This window comes from Corvus cornix, chromosome 23 (genome assembly GCF_000738735.6).
Source record: "Corvus cornix cornix isolate S_Up_H32 chromosome 23, ASM73873v5, whole genome shotgun sequence".
Classification (NCBI taxonomy): Eukaryota; Metazoa; Chordata; class Aves; order Passeriformes; family Corvidae; genus Corvus; species Corvus cornix.
In genome coordinates, this window is record NC_046352.1 from 6,528,196 (window position 1) to 6,555,782 (window position 27,587).

General features: G+C 64.3%; 1 protein-coding gene across 1 annotated transcript in view; it reads right to left on the reverse strand.

Annotated features, from left to right (window-relative positions):
• Window positions 1-406: 406 nt before the first annotated feature.
• The window catches only part of FOXO6 (forkhead box O6), a 36,814-nt gene continuing 9,633 nt past the window's right edge, over window positions 407-27,587 (reverse strand). The window contains exon 2 of the mRNA XM_039564599.1: window positions 407-5,056. Coding sequence (XP_039420533.1) covers window positions 3,644-5,056 — 1,413 coding nt within the window. The 3' untranslated portion in view covers window positions 407-3,643. The remainder of the gene's footprint in view (window positions 5,057-27,587) is intronic.

A 27,587-nucleotide genomic window follows, 5' to 3' on the forward strand; every position in this document is an offset into this window, starting at 1 on the left:
CAAAGTTTCTTCATGGAAAGGGTTGTAAGCTACAGGCTGTCCAGGGCAGGGGTGGAGCCACTGAAGGGGTTTAAAAGATGTGGATGTGTGGATGTGGCACTTGGGAACCTGGGCTCGTGCTGAGGTTGGAAGTGCTGGGGAATGGTTGGACTCACTGGTCTTAGAGGGCTTTTCTAACCCTGATGACTCTATGGTTCTATGGTTCCACGACCTCCACAGCCCAACCACCCCCATGCTCTGGGTTCAAGCTCAGTTTCACCAAACATCACATCTCCCCCTCGGTAACTCTCCCCAGCTTCCCCAGCTTCACTTGGGGCACCATCCCATCCCTCTGAGCTTCCCTGGTGGCACCATCCCCCTCCCTCAGCCCAGGAACACAAGCACTGATGGCAGCAGCCCCACCTTATAATATTTAAAACAATTTTATTCATGAAAATATGCTGTACAATGCACTATACACAGTTCTTTACATTGCCACATACACAAACTCTAATAGCACAACCAAGAAAGTTACCATTGCCTACGATAGATGCGTGTGAGAGATGACGCCTCCGAGACCCTCCCCCCCAGTCTGTACAGTTATAAATATGAGGGAAAGGACGGACCCAAAACCGCCGGGGAAGCAAACCGGGGCGGCCCTGCGGTGTCCCCCCACACCGGCTCCAGGCAGGGCAGAGCGGGAGCAGGGCAGGAGCAGAGGGAGCTCCTGGTCCCCAGAGGGGCACTGTGGGGTGGGGGAACGGAGGGAGGGGGTCATGGGCAGGGGAGGATGAAGCTGAGTGAGGTGGGACATGAGGTGGCCTTGCTGTTTCCAGAGAGGGAACCTGGAGCCTTGGCCACCCTGCACAGTGGCACAAAGCGCTGGTGTCCCCTTCCCCACACTCGCAGTCACAGGGGGCACAGCCGTGCCAGCCACCCCCAGCACCCCCAGGGCCCGCCTGCCGCTCAGGCACGGAGCACAGCCCCGACACCCCCATTCCACCACCGCCGCCCACCCGGACACCACGGCCCCACATCCCCAGGTCCTTTGGTCCCGCAGCGGGGCCAGCCTGTGCCACCTGCCTCTGCAGCCACCCCGTCCCCCGGGGTCCCAGCCGCTCTGGGGGCGTCCGTGCCTGCCCCCGCCGCCCCTGGCCCCGCACGACGACTGAACACACGACGTTACCAACACGACTGCACCGCACACACGACAACCCCACGGTCACGAACCACGACGACAGCTTGGCGATGGGCCGTGCCCACGCAGCGGGGCAGGGGCGCGGGGGCAGCAGGGCGGGCGCGGGACAGGGGGACACTTTCCTCCTGCTGCTGGGCGGCTCCCCCGCCGCGGTGGTGGCCGGCCCGTGTCTGTGACACCGGAGGGGGCTCGGGGACCCCTGCGTGGGAGAAGCCCGTTCTCCAAATGCCCGATTGCTGCCCGGCGTGATGGTGTGCTGCTGGATCTGTGCCTGGAGATCAGATGCCTGGAAGAGCCAGGACCCTTCCCTTTCTCCCATTTCTGGGGGGCGGAGGCCCCCGTTTCCTCCAGGGCAGCCACAGCTGCCCTCCTGCCTCGGGGTCCCTCACACCCACGTGCTGAACTGGGGGGTCGGGGATTAAATAGCCATTTGCAATTGGTTTCCAAGGATTTGAAAGATGCCTGAAACGAGAGGTGGTGTATAAAAGGAATGCGGTAATGATCCTGACCAAAGAATAATCCTTTTTTAAAAAAGCATTCAAGAAAGATTATATATAATAGAATATATTAAATTCTGTACATGATCAAATAATGTAAACATAATTAATTAACTTGTAAGAATGTCTTTAGAGACTGTGCCTGCTGTGTGCCCCGGGTGAAGATGAGCGGTGGCACATGGGGCTCTTCTGTCACGCCCTGCCACAGCCATGTGGGTCAGGAGAGCAGCAGGAGGTGCCCAGCCACGGGTCCCCCTGCCCTGACTCGGGGCAGCCGTGCCGTCCCTGTTGCTGGCTGGGACCCAGCGCCTGCTCTGTGGCAGAGGAGCTGTGCTGGGGCAAGCAGGGACAGCGGGGCTGGGAAAATGTGCTGGTTCAGTGCACTGACCCTGCTGCACCCAGGGGCTGGGGGTCAGAGAGAGCCTGTGGTGCCCAGGAGGAAGAATGGCTGAGCAGAGACCCCACAGGACAGAGCAGCAGCTCAACCACCTCCTCCCAGCCCCTCCATCATCTCCAGACCAGCTGCTCCTGCTGCCCACCAGCCTGACCCCTCCAAAACCCTGCTGCTCCTGGCAGCTGTGTGGGATGGCTGGAACATCCCTGGCCCACTCCTGCCCCACAGAGCAGTGGGGTCAGTTTGGGGTCCTGACACACAGCAGGACCACGTGTGAATCGTGGTCCCCATTGCCATGGAGCCCCAGCCCCTGGCAGGTGGGTGCACCCCTCTTGCTGACAGCTCTCCTGGCACCCCAGAGGTGGGCAGTGAGCCCACTGGGACAGGCATGGTGCCACTGACCCCCCACAGCCCTGGCTGGGAGCCCTGTGGCCCCTCCCTGAGCAATGTGGGTCACCCATGCTTGGGGCAGGATGGACCCCACACTGCATCCAGAGGCCTGGCCACCACATCTCCTCCCTCCTCACACGCACACAGCCCCTCCTCGAGGATGACCCACATCACAGCCCCCCAGCTCTCATCCACCATCCAACACCCAGACCCGTGGCCAAGCCAAGACGAGCCGTGTGATGGGACACTGCCACCAGCGTTGCCCACGGCCTCTCTCTCCTCTCCTCTCCCTAAGCTCAACCCTTTCTTGCTTCCAATGCAAAAACTCAATGGCAAAAGAGTGCATGAAATCAAATAAATACGCCCCCCTCCCCGCCCCTGCGAGCCGCCCCTGAGCCCCCAGCACGGGGGACCCTCACTCCCAGCAGGACCCCCCTGGAGCATGCCCAGCCTGCTCCGGGCAGGGGCTGCAGCCTTCCCGTGGCACCCTCAGGCCCCGGGGGCTGCCGAGATGCTGCTCCCAGGGCTGCTGGCTGCACATCCGCCTCCATCACCACCCCCTTCTCACTGCTCGCTAAGGAAACCTGCCCGGAGACACACAAGGACCCGCAGTGGAGGTGGCCGGGGGCCATGGGCTCAGCAGAGCTCTGATCTCCACCAGGACTGGGGGGGTCATGAGCCCCCCTTGCCCTGGGGCAGGGTCCCCACTCCTGACACTTCTACCCAGAGGACTCATTTCCCAAGGTGGCTCAGAGAAGAGTCCCTTCCCAGGGGGGATGCCCACGCAGGGGGGGTCCCACACCACCAGCCATCACCACTCCATCACCCAGCCCAAGGGCAGATCAACTGGCACCATCACTGTGGGGCACTGAGACCATCTGGAAAGGCTTTCCCTTCCTGCTACCCCCCTGGATCTGCCTGGCTCCAGCTGCCTCTCCCACCCACCTGCCCTGCGTCCTCCAGAGGATGCTGGCAGGACCCGCAGACCGGGCACACATGGGGCTGGGGGTCCTCCCCCATCTCAGTATTTGACCCTCCGGTTTGTGTTTCGTGTTCGACCTCAAGCTCAGACCGATGGCTCTCGCCCATCTTAACAAACAAAGGCAGAAGAGAAAGGAAAAAAAAAAGTTAGTCTCAATGTTCCCCTCGTGGCTTCCCGGTGGTGAGCCCGCGCTGGGGCGGGCATCACCCGGGCACCCAGCTCTGGTTCGTGGGCTGCGGCCCCCCGGGCAGCGCGGGCACGTTGAGCCCATTCTGCGGCGGGAGGGCCGAGTCGAAGTTGAAGTCCATCTCATCGCTGTCCATAAAGTCATTCAGGATGATCGACTCCACGTCGCACTCCAGGCTCCCGTTGAACATGTCCAGGTCCAGGTCTGCTGGGAACCTGTCTTGGCCCAACACGGGGGGGTGGACGGCCCCCGGGTAGGGGCCCTGCAGCGAATCCAGCAAGCTCATGTGTGCCCCTTGGTTATTAGCGTAGGAATGCAGGTGCCCGTGGTGCGGCATGGCCGCCATGCTGCACGAGTCACTGGGCAGGCTCATAAGGCTGACAGGATTGGCTAAGGCACTGGTGTTGACCGCAGGGTGGTGACCGGCTGGTGACGGGTGGTACAACGCGTTGCTCTTCATGAGAGCGCCCGGGTGGGGCGGGTAGGAGGACAAGCCCTGCTCCCCGCCCCCGCACAGCAGCGGGTTGTGTCTGTGGCCACGGGCCGGCACCATGGGGCTGGCCTGCGGCAGGGGCAGGTCCCCCGGGACCATGCTCTCCTTGTGCGCGTAGGAGATGGAGGAGAGCAGGTCCTGCAGCGAGGCGTTCCTGTAGGAGCTGACGGGCGAGAAGGTGGCCTGCTTGTTCTCCTGGATGGTCTGCATGGGCAGGCGGCGCATGAGGCTCATGGCCGGCTGGCTGTAGATGGTCCCGCAGTAGGTGTTGGAGGCGGCCCCCATGCTGGAGCACTTGGAGTTGAAGGTGAAACTGGAGCTGCGCTGCCGCAGGGCGGCCGGGGGGAGCTGCTGGGAGGGGCTCATGCTGTAGCCGTCCTGCAGGTCCTCCAGCATGCTCTCCCCCAGGCTCTCGTTCAGGCTGATGGTGCCGGTCAGGTCGGTCAGCCGGGGCAGCTCCACGGAGCAGCGGGCGCTGAGGGAAGGAGACATGGTGCTGGAGGGGCTGGGGTACATCAGCGGGGATGAGGGGGTACCATCATCGTCCTCCAGCTCGTCCGGCTCGTGGTTGGCCATGATGGGCGAGAGGCGCCCGCTCATCGTGCTGGCCGTGGAGTTGGCCCGCGTCCGGAAGTCCGCCCAGGCGTCATACTCGTCGCTGGCGTGGGACGCGGGGCTCTCCGACCACTTGGCCTGCTGGGAGGATGGGCTGTCCTCCCCGCGCTCCTGCGTCACCTGCAGCTGCTTCTTCTTGCTGGCCTTGCCCTTGATGCGCAGGAACTTGCTGTTGTTGTCCATGGACACCGCCCGCCGCCGCGGCGTTTTGCCCGTCTTGCCGCCCTCGGGGTTCAGCATCCACCAGGAGCTCTTCCCGGTGCCCTCGTTCTGCACGCGGATGAAGCGGGTGTGCAGGGACAGGTTGTGCCGGATGGAGTTCTGCAGGGACAGCAAGGACAGGGGGAGGGTCAGCAGGGACAGCACCCCAGAAGGAAAGGGACGCCCATGGGGCTGGGGGGTGCATGGGGCATCGTGGGACACTTGGGCTGTCTGAGCCAGAGGGGTCGGGGCTGGGAGAGCTCAGCTGGCAGGTCCCTCCCACATCCCGTGGGTCACAGCCCTTGCTGCACGTCCCAGCTCTGTCTTTAGCACGTGTCCCAGGGACCTGCAGCAGCCAGGGCCAGCTCTCAGGGGACCTTCCTTCCCTGGCAGGAGCCTGCAGAGGGATAAGGTGAGGATGCAACAAATGCAGTGGCAGAGTCAGGACCACGCACAGGTCCAGGGCTTCTCCATCGCTCCCAGCCCCAGCCCACCACATGCCCAGCACATCCCGCAGGATGCTTCCAGCACAGCCTGCACCTCTGCAGAGATCCCAGCCCACTCCCCACCAGCTCCACAGGCAGAGGGAATCCCCTTGGGCACCAACCCTCTGGAGTGGATTCCGAGCCCCTTCCCCTGCCTGGCATCATTCGGGATGTGCTCCCCTCCTCCCTCAGCACCAGGACATACCCTGTGCAGGGCACGTCAGCACCACCACAGCCCAAAACAACCACGCGAGTTTGGTGTCCCCAAATGCTTGTCACCTCATGTGAGCAGGACTGGGGACCCATGAGGAGAGGCTGTGGCTCCCTGTCTGTCTGGCTCTGGTGACAGGGACACCCAGCCTGCCTGGGAGGCTCAGGTACCACAAACCCATAGCAGTGAGTCTGCAAACCCACTACAACCCCCCCTGCCCAGAGCAGGACTGGCTGGGGGCTGCTTCCACCCTGGACACTTCTGGCTCCCTCACCCACATCCAGCACCCCAGGGGGTTTCCTGCTGAGAGCAGCACTCGGTGCCCTGGGCTTGTGCTGGCAGCCCTGGCTCTGAGCAGCGCCCTGGCTGGAGCAGGGATGGGCTTGCAGGAGGCAGGAGCAGGGGGCACATCCCAACACGAGCATCCCCAGCTGTCCCTGCCAGGCTGGGGTGGCCCTGGGGCCATGCACCTTCACAGCTTTGGCCTGGGGAAGAGAGGGGATGAGGATGTGAGTACAGAGTGGGAGAGGAGCCCAGTGAGAGCAGCCCTGCGGAGAAGGTTCCAGTCGGTGAGAGGCTGGACATGAACCAGCCCCTTCCTGGGCAGCAAAAGAGAGAAGAGGCCAGCAGGGCACGGGAGGGGATTCGTCCCCTTGGCTCCTGTGGGACCCCACCTGCAGAGCTGCCTCCAGCCCTGCGATCCTCAGCACAGGAAGGACATGGACCTGTTAAAGCTGGTCCAGAGGAGGCCATGGAGCTGCTCCAGGGCTGGAGCCCCTCTGGAGCCAGGCTGGGAGAGCTGGGGGTGCTCAGCTGGAGAGGAGAAGGCTCCAGGGAGAGCTGCGAGCTCCTTGCAGGGCCTAAAGGGGCTCCAGGAGAGCTGCAGAGGGACTGGGGACAAGGGATTCAGGGCCAGGACCCAGGGAATGGCTTCCCAGTGCCAGAGGGCAGGGCTGGGTGGGATCTTGGCCAGGAATTGTTCCCTGGCAGGGTGGGCAGGGGCTGGCATGGAATTGTCAGAGCAGCTGGGGCTGCCCCTGGATCCCTGGCAGTGTCCAAGGCCAGGCTGGACATTGGGGCTGGGAGCAGCCTGGGACAGTGGGAGGTGTCCCTGCCCGTGGTAGAGGTGGGACTGGATGAGTTTTAAGGTCCCTTCCAACCCAAACCATTCCGGGATTCTCTGACACCCGCCTCTTCTCCCTGCTGACGTGCAGCTCACGGGTGCCACCCCAGCTCCCTGTGCCTCAGTTTCCCCAGAGGAAAAAGGCGAGATTCAGGGCCCAGGGAGGAGCCTCAGCCCGCAGTGTAGAGACCCCTCCCCCTGCTCTGCCCAAGGGCTCCAGGCTGGCCAGGGGCTGCTAGAGAGGGGAGGCACCTCCCCAGCCCCTTCCCAGCTGCAGGAGGGGCAGAGGGACGAGGAGCGGGAGGAGCCCGAGGTACAGGGGAGAAAGTTTGGTGCTGTTGTGGAGTACAGTGGAATACTAATGAAGAGGCAAGTGAGCTCCAGCCTCATCTATCATATTATGTAATGGCTTACTTCTCTGCACTTCATTTATTTGGAGATTGCTCCCAGGCTGGCTCCTCGCCAGCAGCCACCAAATCCAAGTCTACAGAAATCAATCTCGCGCTGACTGATTAAGCCGTGTTTAGAACTAATTGCTCCTTCGTGTGTGGGGAGAATAAATTACGGGCTTTAATTTCACATCTTTAAAATGCAACTGCAGGTATGGGCCAGCCATTAACCCCTTCCTGCAAGGCTGGAGAGGGGGCCCAGGGGGTGGTTGGGACACAGCTGCCCAACCAATGCTCACCACCTTCAAGCAGAGCAAGTCAAGCCCTGGCCAGCCTTCCTGGCAGGGAGAGTCCCCCTGACCCCTCCAGCACTTCTCCCTAAGCCACAGGACGATCCAAACTCCCCTCCATGACCGAGCTGCCCTGCAAGCAGCAGGGACAGAAGCACAGCACGTGGTTGTCACCGCCCTGGCAGGGCCAGGGCCACCAGCCAGCCCAGCCCCACGGCGCTGCCCTGCACCCACAGACAGTGGGGAGCTGGGGATGCCCAAGCTGGGCTTGCTGCAGTGATGCCCAGGCACTGCCAGGCCCCTGGCAGGAGTGGGGACCCCCCCATGGCCGCAGTCCCTCCCTGCCAGCGCTGCCGGGTCTGCTCAGCCCGGGAGGAAGGAGATGCTGCAGCCTGTGCAGCGGGGATGGAACTGCCATGCAGAGCACGGGGAGAGGGGCTGGGCTTTGGAGATGTCACAGCTGGATGGGGGTGACATTCAGCATCCTCTGCTAGGGCCCCTCCCACCCCAGCGTCTGCACAGGGCACCCTGCACCCCCCGCGGCAGGGGACAGGGCTGGCAGGGTCAGGCTGCCCGAGGGAGAGGAGGGAAGGGGAGGCTGCTGCTTCTCCTGCAGCCGAGCTTCATTAAGAGCCAGAAGACAGCAGCAATTAAGTGCAAGGTGCAGCACACCCGGCTCTCTCCTCATTAGCACCCCGACATGCTCGGCTGGCCGCGGCTCGGGGCGCACGGAGCGGGGCGGGGGCTGCGCTGATTAACAGCAGGCAGGCAGGGACCTGCTTCACCCACGGGCACCCAGCGTCCCGCAGCCCCCAGCCCCGCCGGCAGTGACACACAGGTGGGGACACACGGGGGACATCCGGGCTGGCAGCCCCCCGTGACAGCAGCTGCCTTGGCTGGGGCTTCACTGGGGTCAGGCAGGGGGTGCAGGGAAGGATGGTGCCAGTCCCAGGGCCCCCACGACACGGCTCTGCCCTGCAGCACCTCCCACAGCAACCTGCACCACTGCAGGGCTGGCCATGCCCTGCGCCCGCGCTGGGCCTCCCTGCCCGTCCCCTCTGTCCCCGTGTCATCCCTGTCACCCCTGCCTGTTCCCCCCGCTCCCACGGCCCAGCCCCTCACTGGTAACCCGGCCCCACACGGCCCCGCAGCCGCCGGTACCCAAACCCCGAACAGGGCAGGGAGCATCGGTCCCGAGGGCACACGCAGCCCGTGCCAGGGGTGACACCCGCACCGCGGGCCCCAGCGCGGCCCCGCAGCGCTGCCGCGGGGACGGGGACGCTCTGGGGAGCAGAGGGGCGGGCTGGAGGTGGCACCAGGGCTGCAGCTGCACCGGACCCCCTGTTCAGCCCTGGCTGGCACCAGGGCAGGACGAGGCTGAGCCCGTGCCAGCCCCCAGCCACCAGCTGCCGGAGGCTTTGCCAAGCTGGAAGACTCCAGTGCCATCCCGGTGCCCGTCTGCCGGGGACTGGTCCTGCTGCGGGGCCTGAGGGGGGGCTGTGGGCACCCACAGAGCCCCTCACCCCCCCAGGAGCCCTCCTCCGGCGGGCCTCATTGTCAGGGGAACAGGCAGTGTGAAATCGGTCTGATTAGCAATTAGTCCCATTGTAAAAGGATTAGCCGGACCCATTGTTTGGGAGAGTGACTTGACTGTCAATGGGCATCTGGCAGCGGCGATGATGACGATGATGATGATGATGCGGTGGGAGCCGGAAGCCATTCCCCGAGGCCGGACTCCTGAAATGAGCATCGACCCCCGAGATGAACCTCGAACCCCGAAATGAGCCACCCAGACGGGTACTGACCCCCAAGACGGGCAGCGCTGCCCATGCCCGCCCCAGCAGCACGTCCCAGGGTCCCACCTCCAGCCCTGGGGTGCCCGCGGGTGTCGGGGTGCAGGGAGTGGGGCTGAACACCCCTCTGCGTGCCCTGGGGAGAGCGGGGTGGGGGCAAACGTGTGCAATTCGAGCAAGAGCAGGTCCTGCCCGGAGCTGGGGAGAGCAAACAAGGCGCTCTGAGGATCTCCCCGTCCCTGTCACATGCCCCGCACCCCTCTGCTGCCCCCTGCACTGTCCCGGAGCTGTCACCCCTCCCTGCTGCCTGCCCAGCACCAAGAGTTTTCCGAGCAAAGCCACCAATGCCAGCTGCTCCCCACACATGCCACAGCTCACAGTCCTGCTCTCAGAGACCCCCGCGGTCAGGGTGTGTCGGGGGCTGTCTGGCTGTCTGTCTGTCCAGGCTGCTGGGCCATCCAGCAAAGGAGCCCGTTGGTTGTTAGCGGGTGGGGATTCTCACGCCGTTGACAGGAGGAAGCAGGGACAGGGACAGGGCCACTAACGAGAGCTCTGCCGGCAGCACAAGGACGGCTCCAGGGGTTAATTGATGCTTATTCACTTCTTGCACATGAAAATTGCCACTGTTGGAGGAAATATTGCAGAGGGCAGAGGCTGCTGACAGCCTCGATGGGCTTTATCCCTGGGGAAGCTGTACAGGGAGGGTGGTGGCATGGGACAGTCAATGGTAACACCGCCAAAGACATCATATTCACCAAAAAATGGCTCAGCCTGTGGGCACCAGCAGCGTCCTGGCACCGTCCCCTGGGCACGGCCAGCCCTCCTCCCTGGACTGGTGCCACCACTCTGCCCAGAGCAGCCGGTGGCCGAGTGCAGCCCAGCAGCCGTGGCACTGCCACCCCGAGAGGGGCCCAGGCCTGCCTGGCGAGCAGGTGGCAGCTGGCACATGTGGCAGCGCTGCCCACAGGCTGGGGATGGCAAGCACCCTGGGTGCTCATGACAGGGACGGATGGCCCGTGGTGGCAGGAGTGGACCCCAGTGCTGTGCCAAAGGCACGCAGCGGGATGAGACCCCAGCACCTCCCGTGCCTGCAGGTGCATCAGCCCACCCCACATCAGCCCGACTCATACCAGCCCACCCCACACCGTCCTGACCCGCACCAGCTCTCCCTGCACGGGTGGGCGAGCCCAGCGAGGGGAAGCACACGGAGCCAGCTGGGGTGGGGGCAGGGGGTGGCTGTAAATCCAGCCCAGCGTGTGTCAGGGCTCCCCCAGCCTCACACCGGGCTCCCAAGGACGGGACCCAGCCGCGTCGTGAACCCTGACAGCCCCTGTGCTGCGAGCAGCCCGTGAGCTCCCCGTGTCCCCGCTGCCCCAGGGCACACGGTGCCGTGCTGGCAGGAGCAGCTACCAGGTGTGTGGGGTCTCCTGAGCCCTGCCCCACAGCCTGTTGGGGTGTTACTGCCCCACAGCAGCCCCCATGCTGCCCTCCACAGTGCCCTGCAGCCACACAGCCACCCCACAGTCAGCCCTTGGCACTGCCCCACACACAACCCCCACACCAGCCCTCTGCACCACCCCAAAGCACCCACGCTGTGCCCCACAGCATCCCACAGCAACCCCCTGCACTGCTCCGTCAGCTCCTTGGTGCCCTGTGGCAGCCCACAGCCAGACCCCCTCAATGCCCCACAAGCTCCCTAGGCCCCCACAACGCCCTGTAAGCCCCTCCAGTCCCCCTCAGTGCTCCATAAGACAATGCCCCATAACCCTCCAGCCCCCTGCAAGGCCGCCCCATAAGCCCCTCCAGCCCCACTCAATGCCGCATAAGCCCCCCCAGCCCCTCGCTCTGTCCCAGCACCCCACCAGCAGCTGATGCCCAGGTCCCGTCTGCCACGTCCCCTCGGGGCCCGGGGCTGTCCCCGCTCCCCGGCACGTCCTTGCCCGGGGTGCAGCCGGGCAGGGGCCGCCCGGTGCCTCGGGAAAGGGCACGGCAGCGGCAGGGGGAGGCACCCGCCTCCCGCCGCGGGGTCTCGCCGGCGGCGGCGAGCGGAGGCAGCGCATTCGGGTCAGCGCTCCGGCTGAGCAGAGCGGGGCTGACGTGCTGCTAATTGAACCAAATGCCCATTAGAGGCGCGAGGGGCCGCGGCCGCCCGGCCCCGGCGCAGGTGGCTGACACGCGAGGAGCCCCGGGCGGCACGGCCGGAGCATCCCCGCCTCCCCCCCGCGCTCCGAGCACCGCCGACAGCTCATTAGGGACCGCTAATTACCCCGAGGTGTGCGCAGGGCCGAGGGACAGCTGGGGCTGGCGGGTCCCCGTGCTGCAGCCCCCTCCCTGAACATCCTCGGCCCCTCTTGTGCCGCCCCTGTGCCACCCCCACAGGGGCCCAGCGCTGCCTTTGTGGGGCACACAGACCCGCGATGCCGTGTGGGTCCGGACAAGCTCCGCTCTCTGGAACGCGGGAGCGGGGCTGGGATCCCACATCACGGGCCCAGGCTGTGCCAGCCCTGCCCACGTCCTCCTGCCATTCCCAGGGCTGGGGGATGGCGAGTCCAAGACCGGCCTCTCCTGAAGGAGAAGGTCCAGGTAGGAAACCACCACCGCGGTCCTCTACCAGGACTCGCCAGCCCCATCCCGACCCCCAAATTCAGACAGAGCCTGGCTGTGGCCGCCTGGGCTCCAGGCTGGTTTCAGAACCAGTACAGGTGTTGCGGAACTGGACAGGTCCCTGGGGTGATGCCCATTCCCTGCCTGGCCCCGTGCTGGTGCTGGCCCATCTCTACCACACATCTCGGTGGTTCCCAGTGGGTCCAGCCCCAGTAAAGCCTCGGTGCAGCCCCCAATGCACCCCCAGTGCTGCCCGCCTGCACCCCCTGGCACAGAGCTGCCCCTCACCCCTGCTGTGCACTTGGCAGCTGAGGTTGTTCCACAGTTGGCTTCGTGCCTCCCTGCCCCTCCTGATCACAAGCAGATCCCAAACTCTCCAGAGACATGAGTGACACCAGTCAAACCACCCACAGCTCCCCACACCCCCCAGCAGCCCCCCATGCCCAGCACTCGCTCCACAGGCCTTGCCCAGGGACACCAGGGCACCTGCACTCTGCAGCCTCTGTGCCCCTGCCCTGGCAGAGTCCCAGGGGCTGCCAGCCCATGGGGGGTGCTTGGATCAGCACCCAGGGCTGCACAGAGGGGTGAGACCCCCCTGCACCCCCCAGCCAGGAGGGAGCTGGCAGAGGGCACATTGGCCACAGGGGGACACTCCTCATGCCCAGGCTGGAGCCAAAGTGCCAGCGTGGCAGAGGTGGCACACACGGCCCAGCATCCCTCTCCCAGCACTGGGACTGTTGCTGTTGCCATGGCAGCCGCTTTATTTTAGCCAGCTGCCATCACTCCCTGTCCCCTTCAAAACCAGGAGCATCCTCCCTGCCCTGGGGAGAGCCCAGGGAGCACCTGCAGAGCCCATCCCTGTGCAGTGGCTCTTCCCTGCAGCCCAGAGGGGACAGACACAGCACCAGCATCTTTTCTACATCCCACTGTGGTCAGTGGGGCTCACACCAGCTCAGCCACCAGGTCCCAGTGAGGCGGCTCAGGGGAGGGGTCAGAAAACCACAAAATGTCCTGAGCTGGGAAGGACCCACCAGGATCATCCAGCCCAGCTCCTGGCCCTGTACAGACACCCCAACAATCCCACCCTGTGCCTCAGAGCATTGTCCAAATGCTCCTGGAGCTCTGGGCCGCCTCAGCCCAGGGGGAGGAGGAGGGAGGGAGGGAGGGAGGGAGGGATGGATGGATGGATGGATGGATGGATGGATGGATGGATGGATGGATGGAGACAGGATCACGACTGGTATTGAGAGATTTCAGTGCTGGGGCAACACCTGCACAGTCAATCCAGCTCCCACAAAGACACCCCTTGCCTTGGGCTTCTCCTGATGGGGCCAGCACAGCCCCAAACCCACCTTGGCAGTGCTGGGGCTCTGTGTGACACCTCTCCTCCAGCCACAGCAGTTCCCAAGCTGGTCCCAGCACAGCTGGGAGAGGTCCCATCATCCCAGTGTCCGCCCCAAGCCCTGTCCTGGCCCACCTCCCCGAGGGTCTGTGCTGCCCTGCTTTCTGGGACTGTCCACCCTTGAAGGGGTAACCCAAAGGGGCAGAGGAGGAGCCCGGGGGCGGTGGGGAAGGCAGGGATCCCCGTGCACCCTGCGTGCAGAACCACATCTGTGAATCCCCCAGGACCCTCTCCTGCCCCACGTGCTCCCCAAAGGGCTCATTAGATCAGAGCAGGGCTGTGGATAACGAGCAGGCACACGCTCCCTCCTGGGGACACGGGCAGGGCTGGGGAGCTGGGGATCCCCCTGTGGGGCTGGGGGGGGTTCTGGGAGAGCCCAGCCTTTCCCTGCTCCCTGCCAGCGGGCAGGAGCCCCTGAGAGCTGTGGGCACCCAGGAGCCAGCTGCAGCTCAGCCTGGCACCAGGCACCTCCCAGGGACATGGCCCCAGTGCCACGGTGATGGGCTGGTCCCACACCCTCCCTGGCCATGGGCTCCCTGCCTGCAGGCTGCAGGTGCCACTGCAGAGCTGGCAGGAGGCAGGGGACAGCCAGGCCCTCTGCCCACCTCCTGCCCGCCCCCCTCATGTCCTCTATCCCTGCCCTGGAATGCCACCAGAGGGGAGGGGGGTGAGCTGATGTGCTGCCCATTTCAGCTGCGTGGCCCTGGCATGGCTGCCCACTCTCCCTCAGAGCTGGAAGCAGCTGGGCCACCTGCCCTGGGCAGCTGGCATGGGGACCTTGCAGTGCCACCGGGCACAGCACCGCCCTGGGGACTTGTGCCAGATCCCACCGCCCGCCCAGCTCTTACCCAGCCCCACAGGGGTGCTGAGGGTGGGCTGTGGGGCAGGGGGTGCTGAGCAAGGGGGGAGCACAGGGTCGGACTCTGCCCCTCCCTTTGCAGCAGCAGCTCCAGCCCCAGCAGCCCAGCTTGCCTGAGGTGCCACCACAGCCAGGGATGCTCTGCAAGGTGCCTACACCCAGCTAAGGGACATCGGCCCCCCGCCTTTGGGGACAAAATGCACCCTCAGCACTCCCTGGCTGCCTGGACCCCTCTCCAACAGGTGAGGCCGGGCCAGGTGCCTTGGGAAGACCCTGTGCACCAGCAGTCACTTACCCCGTAACGCTCTAATGACACCCCAGAGCTGGCCACCGAAATAGCTGCAGTAAATCACCCGGAGCTGCCATGTAATTTTTGCATGAAATTACAGGATTTTTTCCCCTGGGTTCAATTTCCTCCACACCAAGTTCTCACCGCAGCCAAATCATTAAAGCAGCCGCACTCCCTTTTCCTCGGGTACCTCTTGATCTCCCTGCTGGCTGCCCCCCCGCTGCTGGCACTGGGGCTGGGGCTGCCTGGGGACAGCGGGTGCCCCAGTGCCCCCGGCAGTCCTGCCTGTACCCACTGGGAGAACCCAGAGCTGCTCCCAATCCGAGGCAAGGCACATCAAACCCTACCGAGAGACCCCAGGGATGCAGGAGGTGCCCCAAGCAGGATGCTGAGCCCCCGCGGGGGGTTCCAACCCCTGCAGGCAGAGGAGCTGGCTGTTCCCAGGAGGGAAACCGGCCGCCTCCTCCTCACCGCCCGCGGGAGGAAGAGGGAAGCAGCAGGACTCAGCCTGCACCATCCCGTGACCCACAGCGATGCTGACAGCCAGGGGAGGTGACCCTCCTGTGGGGTGCCGTCAAACACTGTCTCTGGGTCTCTCGGCCACCCGGGAGGGACGCAGGTCCCAGCCACGTGTCACCCTTGTGCCACTGTCCCGTGGGAGCGCACTGAGCACCGCAGCCCCCGAGCCGAGCAGCAGCAGCAGCCCCAGCCCCGGGGCGAGTCCAGCTCCATCCTCCCCTGTCTGTTCCGTGCAGGCTGTCCTGATTTCCAGCCTGGGAGCTGCCTCGGCGCTGGCCCGTTCCCAGTGAAGGGGGAGGGCTGGGCACGGAGCCAGGCACCGGGGCACTCGTGTTCCCCAGGGACTCGCTCTGCCCCGGCGGTTCCCCGCCTGCCCCACGTCCTCACGTCACCCCTGGGAGCAGCCCCACGGGGGTGCCCCGACTCCCTCTGTGCCGTGGCCTCCAGCTCCAGCCACGGGGCTTTCAAGGGGCCACGGAGCAAAGCTGTGTCCCACCAGGACTCCCACAGGAGCTGGCCCAGGCTCCCCGTGCCCTCAGGGCAGCTCCTGGAGATGAGGAGCTGCTTTGGCCATGCATGGAAAGGTGCCTTTTGCTTCTCAAGTAGAATCAGAGAACCACAGACTGGTTTGGGTTGGAGGGACCTTAAAGCCCATCCCATCCCACCCCCTGCCACGGGCAGGGACACCTCCCACTGTCCCAGGCTGCTCCCAGCCCCAATGTCCAGCCTGGCCTTGGGCACTGCCAGGGATCCAGGGGCAGCCCCAGCTGCTCTGGGCACCCTGTGCCAGGGCCTGCCCACCCTCCCAGGGAGGAATTTCTTCCTGCAAGAGAGTTCACCCCACAACCAGCAAGCACAGATGGCAAAGGCTTGGGAGAACTCAGGGCTCTCAGCCCTGAAGGGGATGGGGACGAGGACAGCAGGGACATCCCCGCCACCAAATGCCCTTGGCTGAGAGATTCTTCATGGAACAGTTTTATTCCAAGAAAAAAAATCCCAGTTGCTCAAGCAAACAAATGTTTGTCCCAGTTTGCAGGTTTTAGGCCCAGGGGGTGGAGCAGGGGAGGGTTCAGTGATGCCTCTAAGGGAGAAAATCCTCACCACGGGGACCTGCTGTGCAGAAACGTGGCAGGAAGCACTATTTAAAAAACATCTCTGAAAGTAAGGAGCAGTTTCCAGCCAGTGGTGGGGTCAAATCCATCTGGTCAAGCCCATGGCACCCCGGCAGGCTCTGGGCTGTCCCTGCTGTGCCCAAGCTGCTGTTCAGTGCTGACGGCCCAGCCCACTGCAGCACACACCGTGGGCTGGCTGCAGCCCCCTCCTCACTCAGCCTCGTGGCACAGCACATCCCCAGCCCCAGCCCTCCAGCCAGAGCCCCCCATGCCAGCACATCCTGATACCCTCCAAAGTCCTCCAAATCATCCTTGGAAGTGCCCCATCCCTGGCAGTGTCCAAGGCCAGGTTGGACAGGGCTTGGAGCATCCTGGTTTAGTGGGAGGTGTCCCTGCCCATGGCAGGGGGTGGCACTTTAAGGTCCCATCAAACCCAAGACATGGTTCCATGAAAACCCCACGTAACTCCCTTTTCTCCACTTTCACATTAATTTTTTGCACTTGTGCCCCGGAGGTGGAGGGCACCCATGGAGCCCCATGTCCCCTGCAGAGCCCACCTGGGGCAGGCAGGATCCGGCTGCCGCAGGAGGGGCACACCCAGGGTCACCGACTTGGCAGAGGGGCAAGCGCTGCCCACCTGGAGCTGGCAAGGGATGGTAACAAGGAGGCAGTGGCACGAGTTGTCACCGGTGTCACCATGTCCCTGCACGGCCAGAAACACAGCAGGAAGTGGCCTCATGCCGATGCCCCTCCTGGTCTGGGCCAGCCCGAAGGTCCCAATCTGTGTGCCGCTGCCCCACAAGGAGATGCTGTCACAGCTGAGGTGCCTCCGAGTGCAGCACCCTCTGCCACGACATCTGAGAGACATCAGACACCCCAGAGCAGCCCGAGGAAAGCAGCGCTGTCCCCCGGGTCCCTCTGCCTGCCAGTCCCTCACAGACAGGGGGGCTCAGCTGCCTCACACCCACGCAGACCCCGGGGTGAGACGTGTGGGGATGGGCGCTCCCAGCAGGGCTGAGCCTTTTGTGTCTCTCAGTCTGTGCCCGGGGCTGCTCTGTGCAGCCCCAGCCGCACGCAGACCCTGCTGGGAGAGACTGTGACACGCCGGGGGGGACTGGAGACCCCTGATGCCACCAGCCCACGTCACACCCCCCTCGGACCCCCCCGGCACACGCACACCAGCCAAAGTCACGCAAGTGGAGCAAGGTCACCACAAGGCCCCAGGGACGTTTCTGAAGCTCCAGCCCCGTGGGAAGGAGGGATGCTGAGTCCCACTCCCCAGCCCAGGACTGCGGCAGACACGGGAAACTGAGACAGCGAGGGGGTGGTGGCAGAGAGGGACGGTGCTGCAGGAGCCAGCCCTGCCGTGGCCACCTGCTGTTCCCCCCGGGCCAGCCCAGGCCACTGCGGACATCCACCCTTCCCAGCCACGGAGCGGGTGATGGCACCCTGGGGTGCCCTGGGGGGTCTCTCCGAGGAGGACGGTCTTAGGGGTCACTGGCACAGCAGATGGGGTGAGGGGCTCACAGCTCCTGTGTAGGGTCCTGGGGGTGAAAAGGGATGGGGAGTCCATCCCTGCTGTGCCCCGAGGAGCACCCACTGCAGTGCCCCAGGGTGGCAGCCACAGCTCGGGGGGCTCCTGGGCAGGAGCCCAAGGCAAAGGTGCTGTGGGAGGGGAGATGGAAAACCCTCCCTTCCCCAGCAGGGCTGAAAGAACAGCCCGCGGCCCCGCACCAGCCCTGCCCGGGATGTCCCCAGCCTGCAGCGGGGTGTCACACACTGCTCCAGTCACACCCTCGTGGCACAGCGTGCACCACCCTGCACACGGGCACCGACAGTCACAGCCCCCTGTGCCCCTCCAGTGCCCCCCATCCCCAGTCCCCTCCCGTGTCCCCTGCCCCCCCTGCCAGCTGTGCCATGACTCAGCTGACCCCTTTATTTTAGTTTGCTCTGCACCTGCTAATGACAGACACCCCCGCTGCCCCCGCAGCTCCGGGCTGGGGTCCCACCAGCCCGTGCCTACTCACAGACCAGGGAGCCGGGAGGAGGAGGAGGGGAGGCTTCCCCCACACTCAGCAGCTGCCCAAGGGTGGCCTTGAAGCCCCCCCGTGCCCCAGAACATGCGGCGCCTTGTGCCAGGGATAAAAACCTCCCGGGGGGGAGATTGCCGCACCCCGATGCCCCCAGGCACTGCCAGCACCCAGCAGCCTCCAGGCATCCCCTGAGCACAGCTCTGCCCATGACTCCTGTGGCTGAGCCCACAGACCCCTGATGTCACCTCATGGATCTTTGGTGCCACCCCATAGATCCCTGTTGTCACCTCCTGGGCTCCTGGTACCACCCCACAGACCCCTGATATCACCGGCAAACCCACTCATGCTCGTGGGGTTGCACCCTGTGAGCACAGCCCCGTCGGTGGGTGGGAAAAGGGGGACCCCCGGGACATCGCCCTGCTCGGGGGCTCGGCAGGATGGGGTGGCTGGATCTCCTCGGGGCTGGCAGGGGTGGTGCTCCCGAGGGGGTCTGTGCAGGAGAGGGGCTGGCTGCCAGCATGGCCCCCCAAAAACGCCCCAGAGGAGCTCCTGCCTGCGCTCAGCTCCCAGCCCAGCACACGGGGCAGAGCACAGGATCCACGGGGAAATCCTGGCGAGAGCTGGCTGCAGGCTCCGATTTCATCCAAGCACATTCCCCGGGCAGGGCTGACACTGCCGCCTCAGTGAGGGAATTTCCTGGCTCTGGATCCACTGCTGGAGAAAGCGCTTGGAACTGCCCATCCTGGGAGGCTCCCGGCCTCCCCTGCCCTGGCAGCCAGCACTGAACCCTGATGCCGCGGAGTTTGGGGGTGTCTGGTCCCCCCGAGATGTGCACTGGGAGTGGGGGACATGCCTTGCACTGGGAGCAGGGGACAGGGACATGCCCCACTTGGAGTGGGACGGGGCAAAGCTGTTCACAGAGCACGGGGCACACTTTCTGCCCAGTGCACTGACCCCTGGATGGGCTCATGGCATGAAGGGCATCAGCAGCTGCAGGCAAACACCCCAGCTCCAGCCTGGACTGGGATGCTGAACCCACCTCACCAGTGCCCTCCTGCCGAGACCAGTTACCCCGAGGTGACCAGGAAAGTCCAGGCATGACCAGTTGTCCTGGACACTTGCCAGAACCCCTTGGCTATTGTCCCCTTGGGAACGCTGACTGCCCACAAGCCCAGAGCCAGTCTCCGGCCCTTTGTGCAGGCACAGCAGCCCCAAGCCTTGCTTCTCCTCCCACCCCCGAGCTGCCCATGGCTCCCCACACCCGGCAGACCCACGAGGCACCCGCAGTGAGCAGAGTGTGGGCTGAGCTCTGTCGTGACACGCAGGGCTGCCTGCTCCCCCAGACCTGCCAGGATCGTGCCTGTCCCCACCACCCAAGGCCACCATGGGCCCCCACAGCAGGGCTGTCAGGTGGCGCGTGGCTGGGCACAGCAGAAGGCAGCTGGGGACCCCCAGTACCTGCCTGCCGGAGCTCCCGGATGCTGGGTTACCCGGGAAACAGGGCTGACATGGCAGGGGATGCAGGGAAACGCTGCCCGAGGTGTGCGGGATGCCATCGCCGTTGCCAGGGAAACAGCAGGCGACATCCTGCAGGTAAGGTGGGTGCTGGGTGGGGGCCTGGCAGTGCACCCTGGCTTCATCGAAAGGGTTCCTGCCCTGTGGCATGTGCCCTGGGGGCACTGAGGCTGGCCCTCCCATTGCCATCCCCCTGAGGCACTGGTGAGGCGATGAGCAGGGGACTTTCCCCTTGGGGACATTGCCACCCCACCTGGGGCTGCTCTGCTGGGCTGGTGGAGCAGCGACAGAGAAGCCACTGCGCCCCAGCTCTGGCTGAGCACTCTGCTCCCTGCTCCCCACCCTGGGTCTCCCCAAAACAACACCGAGGGACACGTTCCGCTGCCTGCAGCCCCCCCATCGGCCCACGGGCAGGGGCTGGCAGCGAGCTCACCCCAGGGAGGGAGAGCTCTGCATCCCCATGTCTCCTTCAGCTCGATCACAGCCTCTGCTTTTCCCTCCAAGGGCTCAGAAGCACCAGGAACGCCCCAGGATTTTCCCTGATGTCCCAAACTCTACCACCAGGGATGCACCATTACCCCGGGCAGGGTGTCTCCTCCTCCGAGCGCGGTTTGATCACTCAGGGTGGCAGGAAAGCCACAGCCACAGCTACTGCAGTGGTCCCTGGGCTGCACCTGCACCGGCTCGGGCAGGATACAGGGATGCTCCCCAGGGGCAGGCAGCGGGAGGCAGGAATGCTGCCAGACCAGGCACAAACCCAGCAGGACCAGGGGTAACAAGCCAGGGGCTGCCGGGGTGGGGGCAACGCGTGGTGCAGTCTCTGCCCCCCAACACAGCTCTGGGAAGGACTCAGCCAGCACAGGCAGCCCGAGGAGGACGAGGAGGAGGCGGAGGAGGAGAAGGAGGGGGAGGGGAAGCAGGCAGCCACCCTGGGGAGGCAGCGGGATCCCTGTAGGCTGCTGCAAAGCAACAGGAACACAACAACCCCCTCCTCCCTGCCCTGGGGGAGTTTGCCACCCGAGGCGGAGCAGTTTTACCTGTAATGGCAAAAATTACATCAGCCAGAGCTGCCGAGGCAGCCGGTCCCGGTGGCGCTCGAGGGAGGATCCCGATCCACCCCGCACTGCCACAGCCCCACGGGGCCACTCAGTCCCCGGGCAATGGGACCAGCTGCCCTCCTGCAGCGAGGAGGAAGTGGAGTTGCTCCGGGCCAGGCCCTGCAGCATCCTCAGGACTGTTTTCTACTGCTGATGGGTCTCTCCGGAGCAAGAGCCCCCAGTAATCCACCCCCTAAAAAACTGGCAGCGATGCTTTGGGCTGTGGGATCAGCCATCACCGTGGCAGGAGCTCGTGGCCCCAGGACCTTCCCCAGGTCCACATTGCCAGTGGGGGTGTGTGTGTCAGTCAGGGGAATCAGACACTTGGAAATAAAACTACCAAAAAAAGGTGTCTGGGCGGGAGGGTGTCACACAATGCCCAAAAACGGGCAGGAGGAACGAGTGCTCGGAGCACCAGAGCAAACCAGCTCTGAACTGCAGTGACAGTGCCCTGAACCCGGACCCAGGGGCTTGAACCCATCCACAGCTCCCCTGGATGTTAGTTTTAGGGTCTTCCGGGGAGTTGGGGGTTGCAGCAGGGCTGGGGCAGATGCTGGGGAGGAGGACAGAAGATGGCAAAGCACAGGGAGGAGGTGTGGAAGCGATGGGAAGTCACACATCCCTGCAGGAAAGCAGCTTCTCGTGACTGTTTCCCCCTGGAAGCCCATCCTGAGGGGTCTGAGCACCCGGGGTCACACCTCAGCACCACCCAGCTGGGGGTCCCCGAGCTGCAGGCACCTGCCGGTGGTGCCAGCCTGGGGACAGCGCCCCGCCGGGGGTCTCCCCGCAGAGGTGGCGGGGACAGGACACCCCCATCCCGCCGATGTCCGGGGGACCTGGCAGCCCCTCAGAGGCCACCCCTCCCCGCGGGGCCCCCAGCCGCCCCACGCGCCGCCGGCCCCCGGCTTCGTGACACGGAGCCGTAATTGAATTAGCCTGAATTAGCCGCTGCTGCCCGGGCAGCGCCGCCTGCAAACCATCCTCGAATTCCTGGGCACGGCGCCCGCTCGCTGTCTGCATCCCGGCCCCCGGCCCCCCGCCTCCTCCCACCGCTGACCCAGGGCTGGGCACCCCCGAGGTCCGGCCGGGCTCGGGGCGTTCCCTGTTACCCCGGTCAGCCCCGAGCGCGGGGTCGGGCTGCAGCGCCGGTGGGGAGCCCCCGTGCCGCTCCCCGCGGGTCAGCTGCGCCGCGGCGGCCCGAGCCAGCCCGTCCCTGCGCCAGCTTCCTCCGCTACAGAATGTACCGAGCCCCGGCGGCCGCAGCCAGGGACACGATGTGCTCCCCGCTCCGGGCCCTGTTTTTCCTGGCCGGGCTCCTGCTCCGCTGGCGGCCGGGCTCTGTCACTCAATGCAGCTTTTGTTCGCTCCTCGCTCGCCTCCCTTCACACCTCCATCCCACCCCTGCAGCCCTCCCAGAGCCCTCTGGACCCTGCCGTGACCGTCCCCAGCCTGGCTGTCCCCGGCCGTGACCGTCCCCTGGCCTCTCCCGCAGCTCCACTAGCGCCTCAATGGGATTCTCCCCTCCCCACGAGCGCGGTCACGGCTGCTGGCAGCGCCTTCCTAACCCCTCCTGAGCACCAGCTCGCAGACGCCATCCCCCAGGAGGGACGAGGTCACTGTCCCCTCCATCCTGCCCACAGCCCCATCCTGCTCGGGGCACAGGCTGGCAGCCTGTGGGTGATGGTCCATCCATAACTCGCCCGTGGGTGTTATGGGGGTACAGGGTGGATGTCCCCCCCCTCGGTGCCCGGCTCAGCACCGTGCCAGCCCCATCACTGACGCTGTCCCAGCTGTACAGCGCTGCTGCCCTGCCAGGACCCGCAGGGACCCACAGCCACAGGGCGACACCCATCCACAGTGGCGATCTGGGGAGGGCGGGAGACGGAGCTGCCCACGCGGGAGAGCTGAGCACAACCTTCAATCCTGACACCCACTGGAAAACGGGAATTTTCCACTTAACTGCCAGAGGGCAGGGCTGGATGGGACACTGGGAAGGAATTGTTCCCTGGGAGGGTGGGGAGGCCCTGGCACAGGGTGCCCAGAGCAGCTGTGGCTGCCCCTGGATCCCTGGCAGTGTCCCAGGCCAGGCTGGACATTGGGGCTGGGAGCAGCCTGGGATACTGCAAGGTGTCCTTGCCATGGCAGGGGGTGGAACAGGATGAACTTTAAGGCTCCTTCCAACCCAAATCATTTTGGGATTCTGTGATTTGAGGTCCAGTACAGGAGCTGATTTCAGCTTCCCGATCTTTAAACATTTCCTATGGTAAAAGCAAGAGTCCCTATGATCCCAAACTCCCAATATCCCATTTAACGCACTGGAGTTACCTCCTTCGTGCCCCTCTCCTGCCTTCCCCTTTCAGCCATTTCACCATCTCAGCCACTTGACCCAGCGGGTCTGGCAGCTGAGCAGTGCATCCTCCAACTGAGCCCTGGGGCAGTCGGCCTCGGGGCTGGGACCTCCCAGATCTGCAGTCCTGGGGAGACACCAACGATGCAAACCCTCCCCCACAACACCACCACCATCCCCCCATGCCCTGGCATTGTGGCAATCACCTGGCAATGCTCCCTCCATCCCTGCCCACAGCCTGAGAACAGCCAAACCTCCTCCATCCCCCCATCCCTGAATCCCGTCACTCTCCATGCCCCCATCCCTCTACCCTCCATTCCTCCCCACAGCCCAGGAACAACCAAACCTGCTCCCACTCCCTGCACCCCATGGATTAATCCTGGTGACATCGCTCCTGTATCCCCAAGCCCCTCCATTTTTGCCCCCCCCCCCTATTTTTTTGCGGCTGCTCCCTTCCCTGGCAGCAGGAGGGGGGTCTCCCCTGCATCCGTCTGGCAGCTCAGCCCCTGTCGCCACGGGGGCATTAGCACCAGAGCTGCAGGGAGCTCCCCGGGGAGAAGTAAGTGGATCAAAGGGTTTTAGCAGCAGACGGCTCCCAGACAAATCTGGATCGTCTTCAAGGCAGCCACTTGCGGCTACAAATGCACTTTCTGCCTGCAGCTCCCCAGCCAAAAGTTTCACACCGCCTTTAGTGCGTTTAACCCCTCGCTGCTCCCGGCCCCGCAGCCAGATCCCAGCTGGATGGGGGCTTGACCTGCCCTGGAGCACATCCAGCCCTGCAGAAATGGCTGCACTTGTCCAGAGACCCCCTCAAAGACGGGGTGTCCTGAGCCAGGCAGCGAAACCGGCTCAGTTCCCCATCCCTGGCACAGCGACAAGGGGGATACTGAGGCACAGGGGTGGGGAGGCTGGCAATGGTCCTGGGGCTACCTGCCTCTCCGTCCCCTGCCCGCACCACCCCCAAGCCCTGGCAGCAGATCGAAGGTGACAGACCCCCCTGTGTCCCCTCCCACGGACCCCCAAAGCCAGGCGGTGCCGAGGGGCAGCTGGGGGGCGGAAGGGCAGGGAGAGGCTCCGCTGGAGGCTGCTGCCATGCATTATTCAGGGCACGAGGATAATTGCTGGAGCCCCTGCTCTGCTCCTTCTCCAGCGGCAGAAGCAGGATTTGGGCTCTGGGGAGGGCTGGGCACAGGGAGGGGGAGTCCCAGGGACCATTGCTGACCCTGTCTCCCCGGGGTTGTGTCACCACGGGGGTGCCCCAGGGAGGCAGGAGGGGACCCCAGGAATCCTGTCCCTGCTGCGGAGCCACCTCAGCATCTTGGCTGGGGGAGCCCTGCCCCAGACCCCCGCAGCCGGGTACCCTGCTGGCGCCTTGCTGGTTAAACTGGGAGCTTTGGGGAGCTAGACTGGCCCCCCTGCGAGCACTGCCCCCTCCGTGTCTCCCCTTGCTGCCTGGTGGCAGCTGCAGGACCCCACACTGCACAGTCCATACCCCAAATCTCCCAGCCCAGCACCCCAGAGCACTGCACCCCACATCTCCCCATCTCGTGGGGTCATCCCCTGAGACCCACATGGGCAGAGAGAGGTGTCCCTGACCTCGGGGACGGGCACAGAGGTACCTGCCCAGACCCCACTGTGCATCCCGGTGGTAACCCCATATCCCCCCACACTGGGTCCCCACCTCAAATCCCCCCAGTCAGTGACAGTCTCCCCACTGGCACGGGGGCCTGGCAGGAGCTTCCCGTTCCTTGGCTGGCGCACTCAGGCTCCAGGAGAGAGGGAAAACAAGAGAGGGTCAGCCAAAAAATCCGCACGGGGGGTGAGCAGATCCTGCCGGGATCCCAGAACTGCCTGGCCAGGAACGGGCAGCGGGAAACCTTAGCCAGAAAGTCCTGGCACGTGGCAGGACACCTGAGAACATGCTGCTGGGAATCTGGGAACCCGGGAATCCTCAGCTCATCGCAGCAAGGAACAGCCCTGCACCCCCAGAGCCGTCTGAGATGCCATCCCAACTGCTGGGGCTGGTGTGCCATGGGGCCAGGGGGGTCAGGGGTTCCCCCCAGTGACACCCCGTAACCCACAGAGCACGGAGGGGCGGGGAGGCAGAGCTGAGCACACCAGCACTCGTGGGCACTGGCACAGAGTCCCAGCAAGAGGGGATGTCCCAGTGCTCAGAGTGCACTGGCCCAACTGGGAAACCCCCCACGGGGCAGGCAGCCGTGCCCCAGTCTTGGCCCCAAGGTGTGGAGCTCTCCCAGGACCAGCTGTGTAGGGCAGAGGCAGTGGGGTGTGGGTATGGGGTTTCCAGCAAGCACAGGAGGTTTCTCAGTGGGTGTTCAGGGTATGGGGTGCACGGGGGGAGAGGATGCGGGATGGCAGGAGGTGCATATGGGAAGGGGTCCAGGCAGGTGGGGTGCAGGCTGCAGGGTTTGAGGGGCAGAATGCAGGGTACGGTGTGCAGGTTTGGGGGTGCAGGGAGCAGAGATTGGGGAGCACAACACAGTGAAAGGAGGAAAGTGCAGTTCTGGGGGAACAAGTGCAGGCTTTGGGGAGCAGAGTGAGGGGTGCACGGCATGGGGAGCAGGTGCAGGACAGTGGGAGCAGGCTTTGGGGAGCAGAGTGCGGGGTGCCAGCTGCAGCTTTTGGGGTGCAGGGTGGTGGCCTGGCACGGCACAGCCCTGCCGGGAAGTTCATGCCAAGGACGCAGCCCCTGCATGCCTGGGGCCGACATTCCTGCCGCTCCCAGCTATGCCCCCCACACCCCACACCCCACCCGCCCGCTCCCCCAGTGCTGCAGGGCCGTGGGTGCCCAGGCCTGTCCCGCCGTGCCCGGGCAGGCTGGTGGTGCCCTGCCAGCCCTGCTGCTGCCTGCCAAGCCTGGCACAGCTCCCTGCTGCCGCTGCGCCCGCCCCAGGCACGTCTCCAGCTGCCCCATCCCACCTGCCTGGCACCGCGTCCCAGCCCCTGCCCCATCCCACCTGCCTGGCACCGCGTCCCCAGCCCCTGCCCCATCCCACCTGCCTGCCCCTGCTCCCCAGGGGCTGCCCACGGGGCTCTGCCCAGCGCCGTTGCAGGCAGCTGCCGGAACGTGAGGCACAATGGGCACAACCACAAGGGCGTGGTGGGTCCCAGGGCTGGGTGGGCACTGGGTTCAGTGCGGGCAGAGGGTTCAGAACCCACCCCAGGCAAAGGGGAGCACAGGGAGGAACTCAGCATCCTCCACCCCTCTGCCTGGCACCCACAGTGCTGCCACAGGCATCAGTTGGGAGCTGCCATCCTGCTTCTTCTATTTCCCTTAAAAATATGAAATCCAGCGGGAAGCAGAGCCAGTCCCAGTCAGCTCCTGCCTTTCACCTGTGAACTCCACTGCCACACACACCTTCACCACCCAGCACCAACCCAACAAGACCCGAAATGAATCCCTGCGACAGAACAGAGCCGATTTTAACAACCAGCGCCATCACTGCGTTACACCTCGGCAAGGGTGTGAGCAGAAACCCTGAAGAAGAGACTCCTTGTCTTGGCTTTTTTGTTTTCCCTCCAGCTTACAGGTAATAGCCAGGAGTGGGCAAACCCTCTTTTAATGGACTCTTAATAATGCTGTAATTTCCCTTTGCACGGAAAGTTTTCCAAACAGTCAAAGATTCAAAACAAAGCAATGATTGTTCCTATTAGCATTAAATTCTACTCTGGGAGAGAGAATAAATCAAGCAAGGGGATTCAATTCAAAACAGAACTATAAAAAATCCAATAATGATTTTTTAATATTAATAAGAAAAATATATTGTTATGCACCCTTAGCATTTAAACTTCTAATCCAATCAGCGCAAAGTGCAGAGATAAATCACAACCACTGAGGAGAAGGGAACAACCATCAAGCAGGCAGCAATAAAATGCTGTCTTACATCCCTGGGACAGGCATAGGTTTGACAGTCTTGAAAAAAAAGCCAAAATTTATGAGTCTGTCGCTCCACAAGCTTATGAATTCCTCCCCTGCATCCCGCACACACATCGCACCTGGGGCAGGGAGGGGAGGGTGGCTCTGGCCGGACAGGATGCAGGGAGGGGATGACGGCCGGTGTCCCGGCTGCCCGAACCTGGCAGTGCGGCTGGGCACAGACGGGCACTTGCCCATCTTCATCCTGCTGAAACCCGCTCCCAGCAGCCAGCGGAGCTCCAGCCAGCTGTGCCGTGGGATGGGATGGGGCGGGGTGGGAATGGGATGGGATGGGATGGGGTGGGATGGGGTAGGATGGGGTGGGATGGGATGGGATATGGTGGGATGGGATGGGGTAGGATGGGGTGGGATGGGATGGGATGGGATGGGATGGGATGGGATGGGATGGGATGGGATGGGATGGGATGGGATGTCACCCGGTGCCCTCCAAGCACAGCAGGAAGGAGCCACTGCTAAATGAGGTCACAGTATGGTCCTAAGCACGGTCGCAGTCCCGGTCTCCCCGGCTCTCCCATCCTTACAGCTCGCTCTGGATGTTTCCACTCCTGCACTATCAAACACATCAAGAGCCCGGGCAGGCTCTGGGGATGCTCCAAACCTCACCGTGCCACAGCGTGCTGCCCAC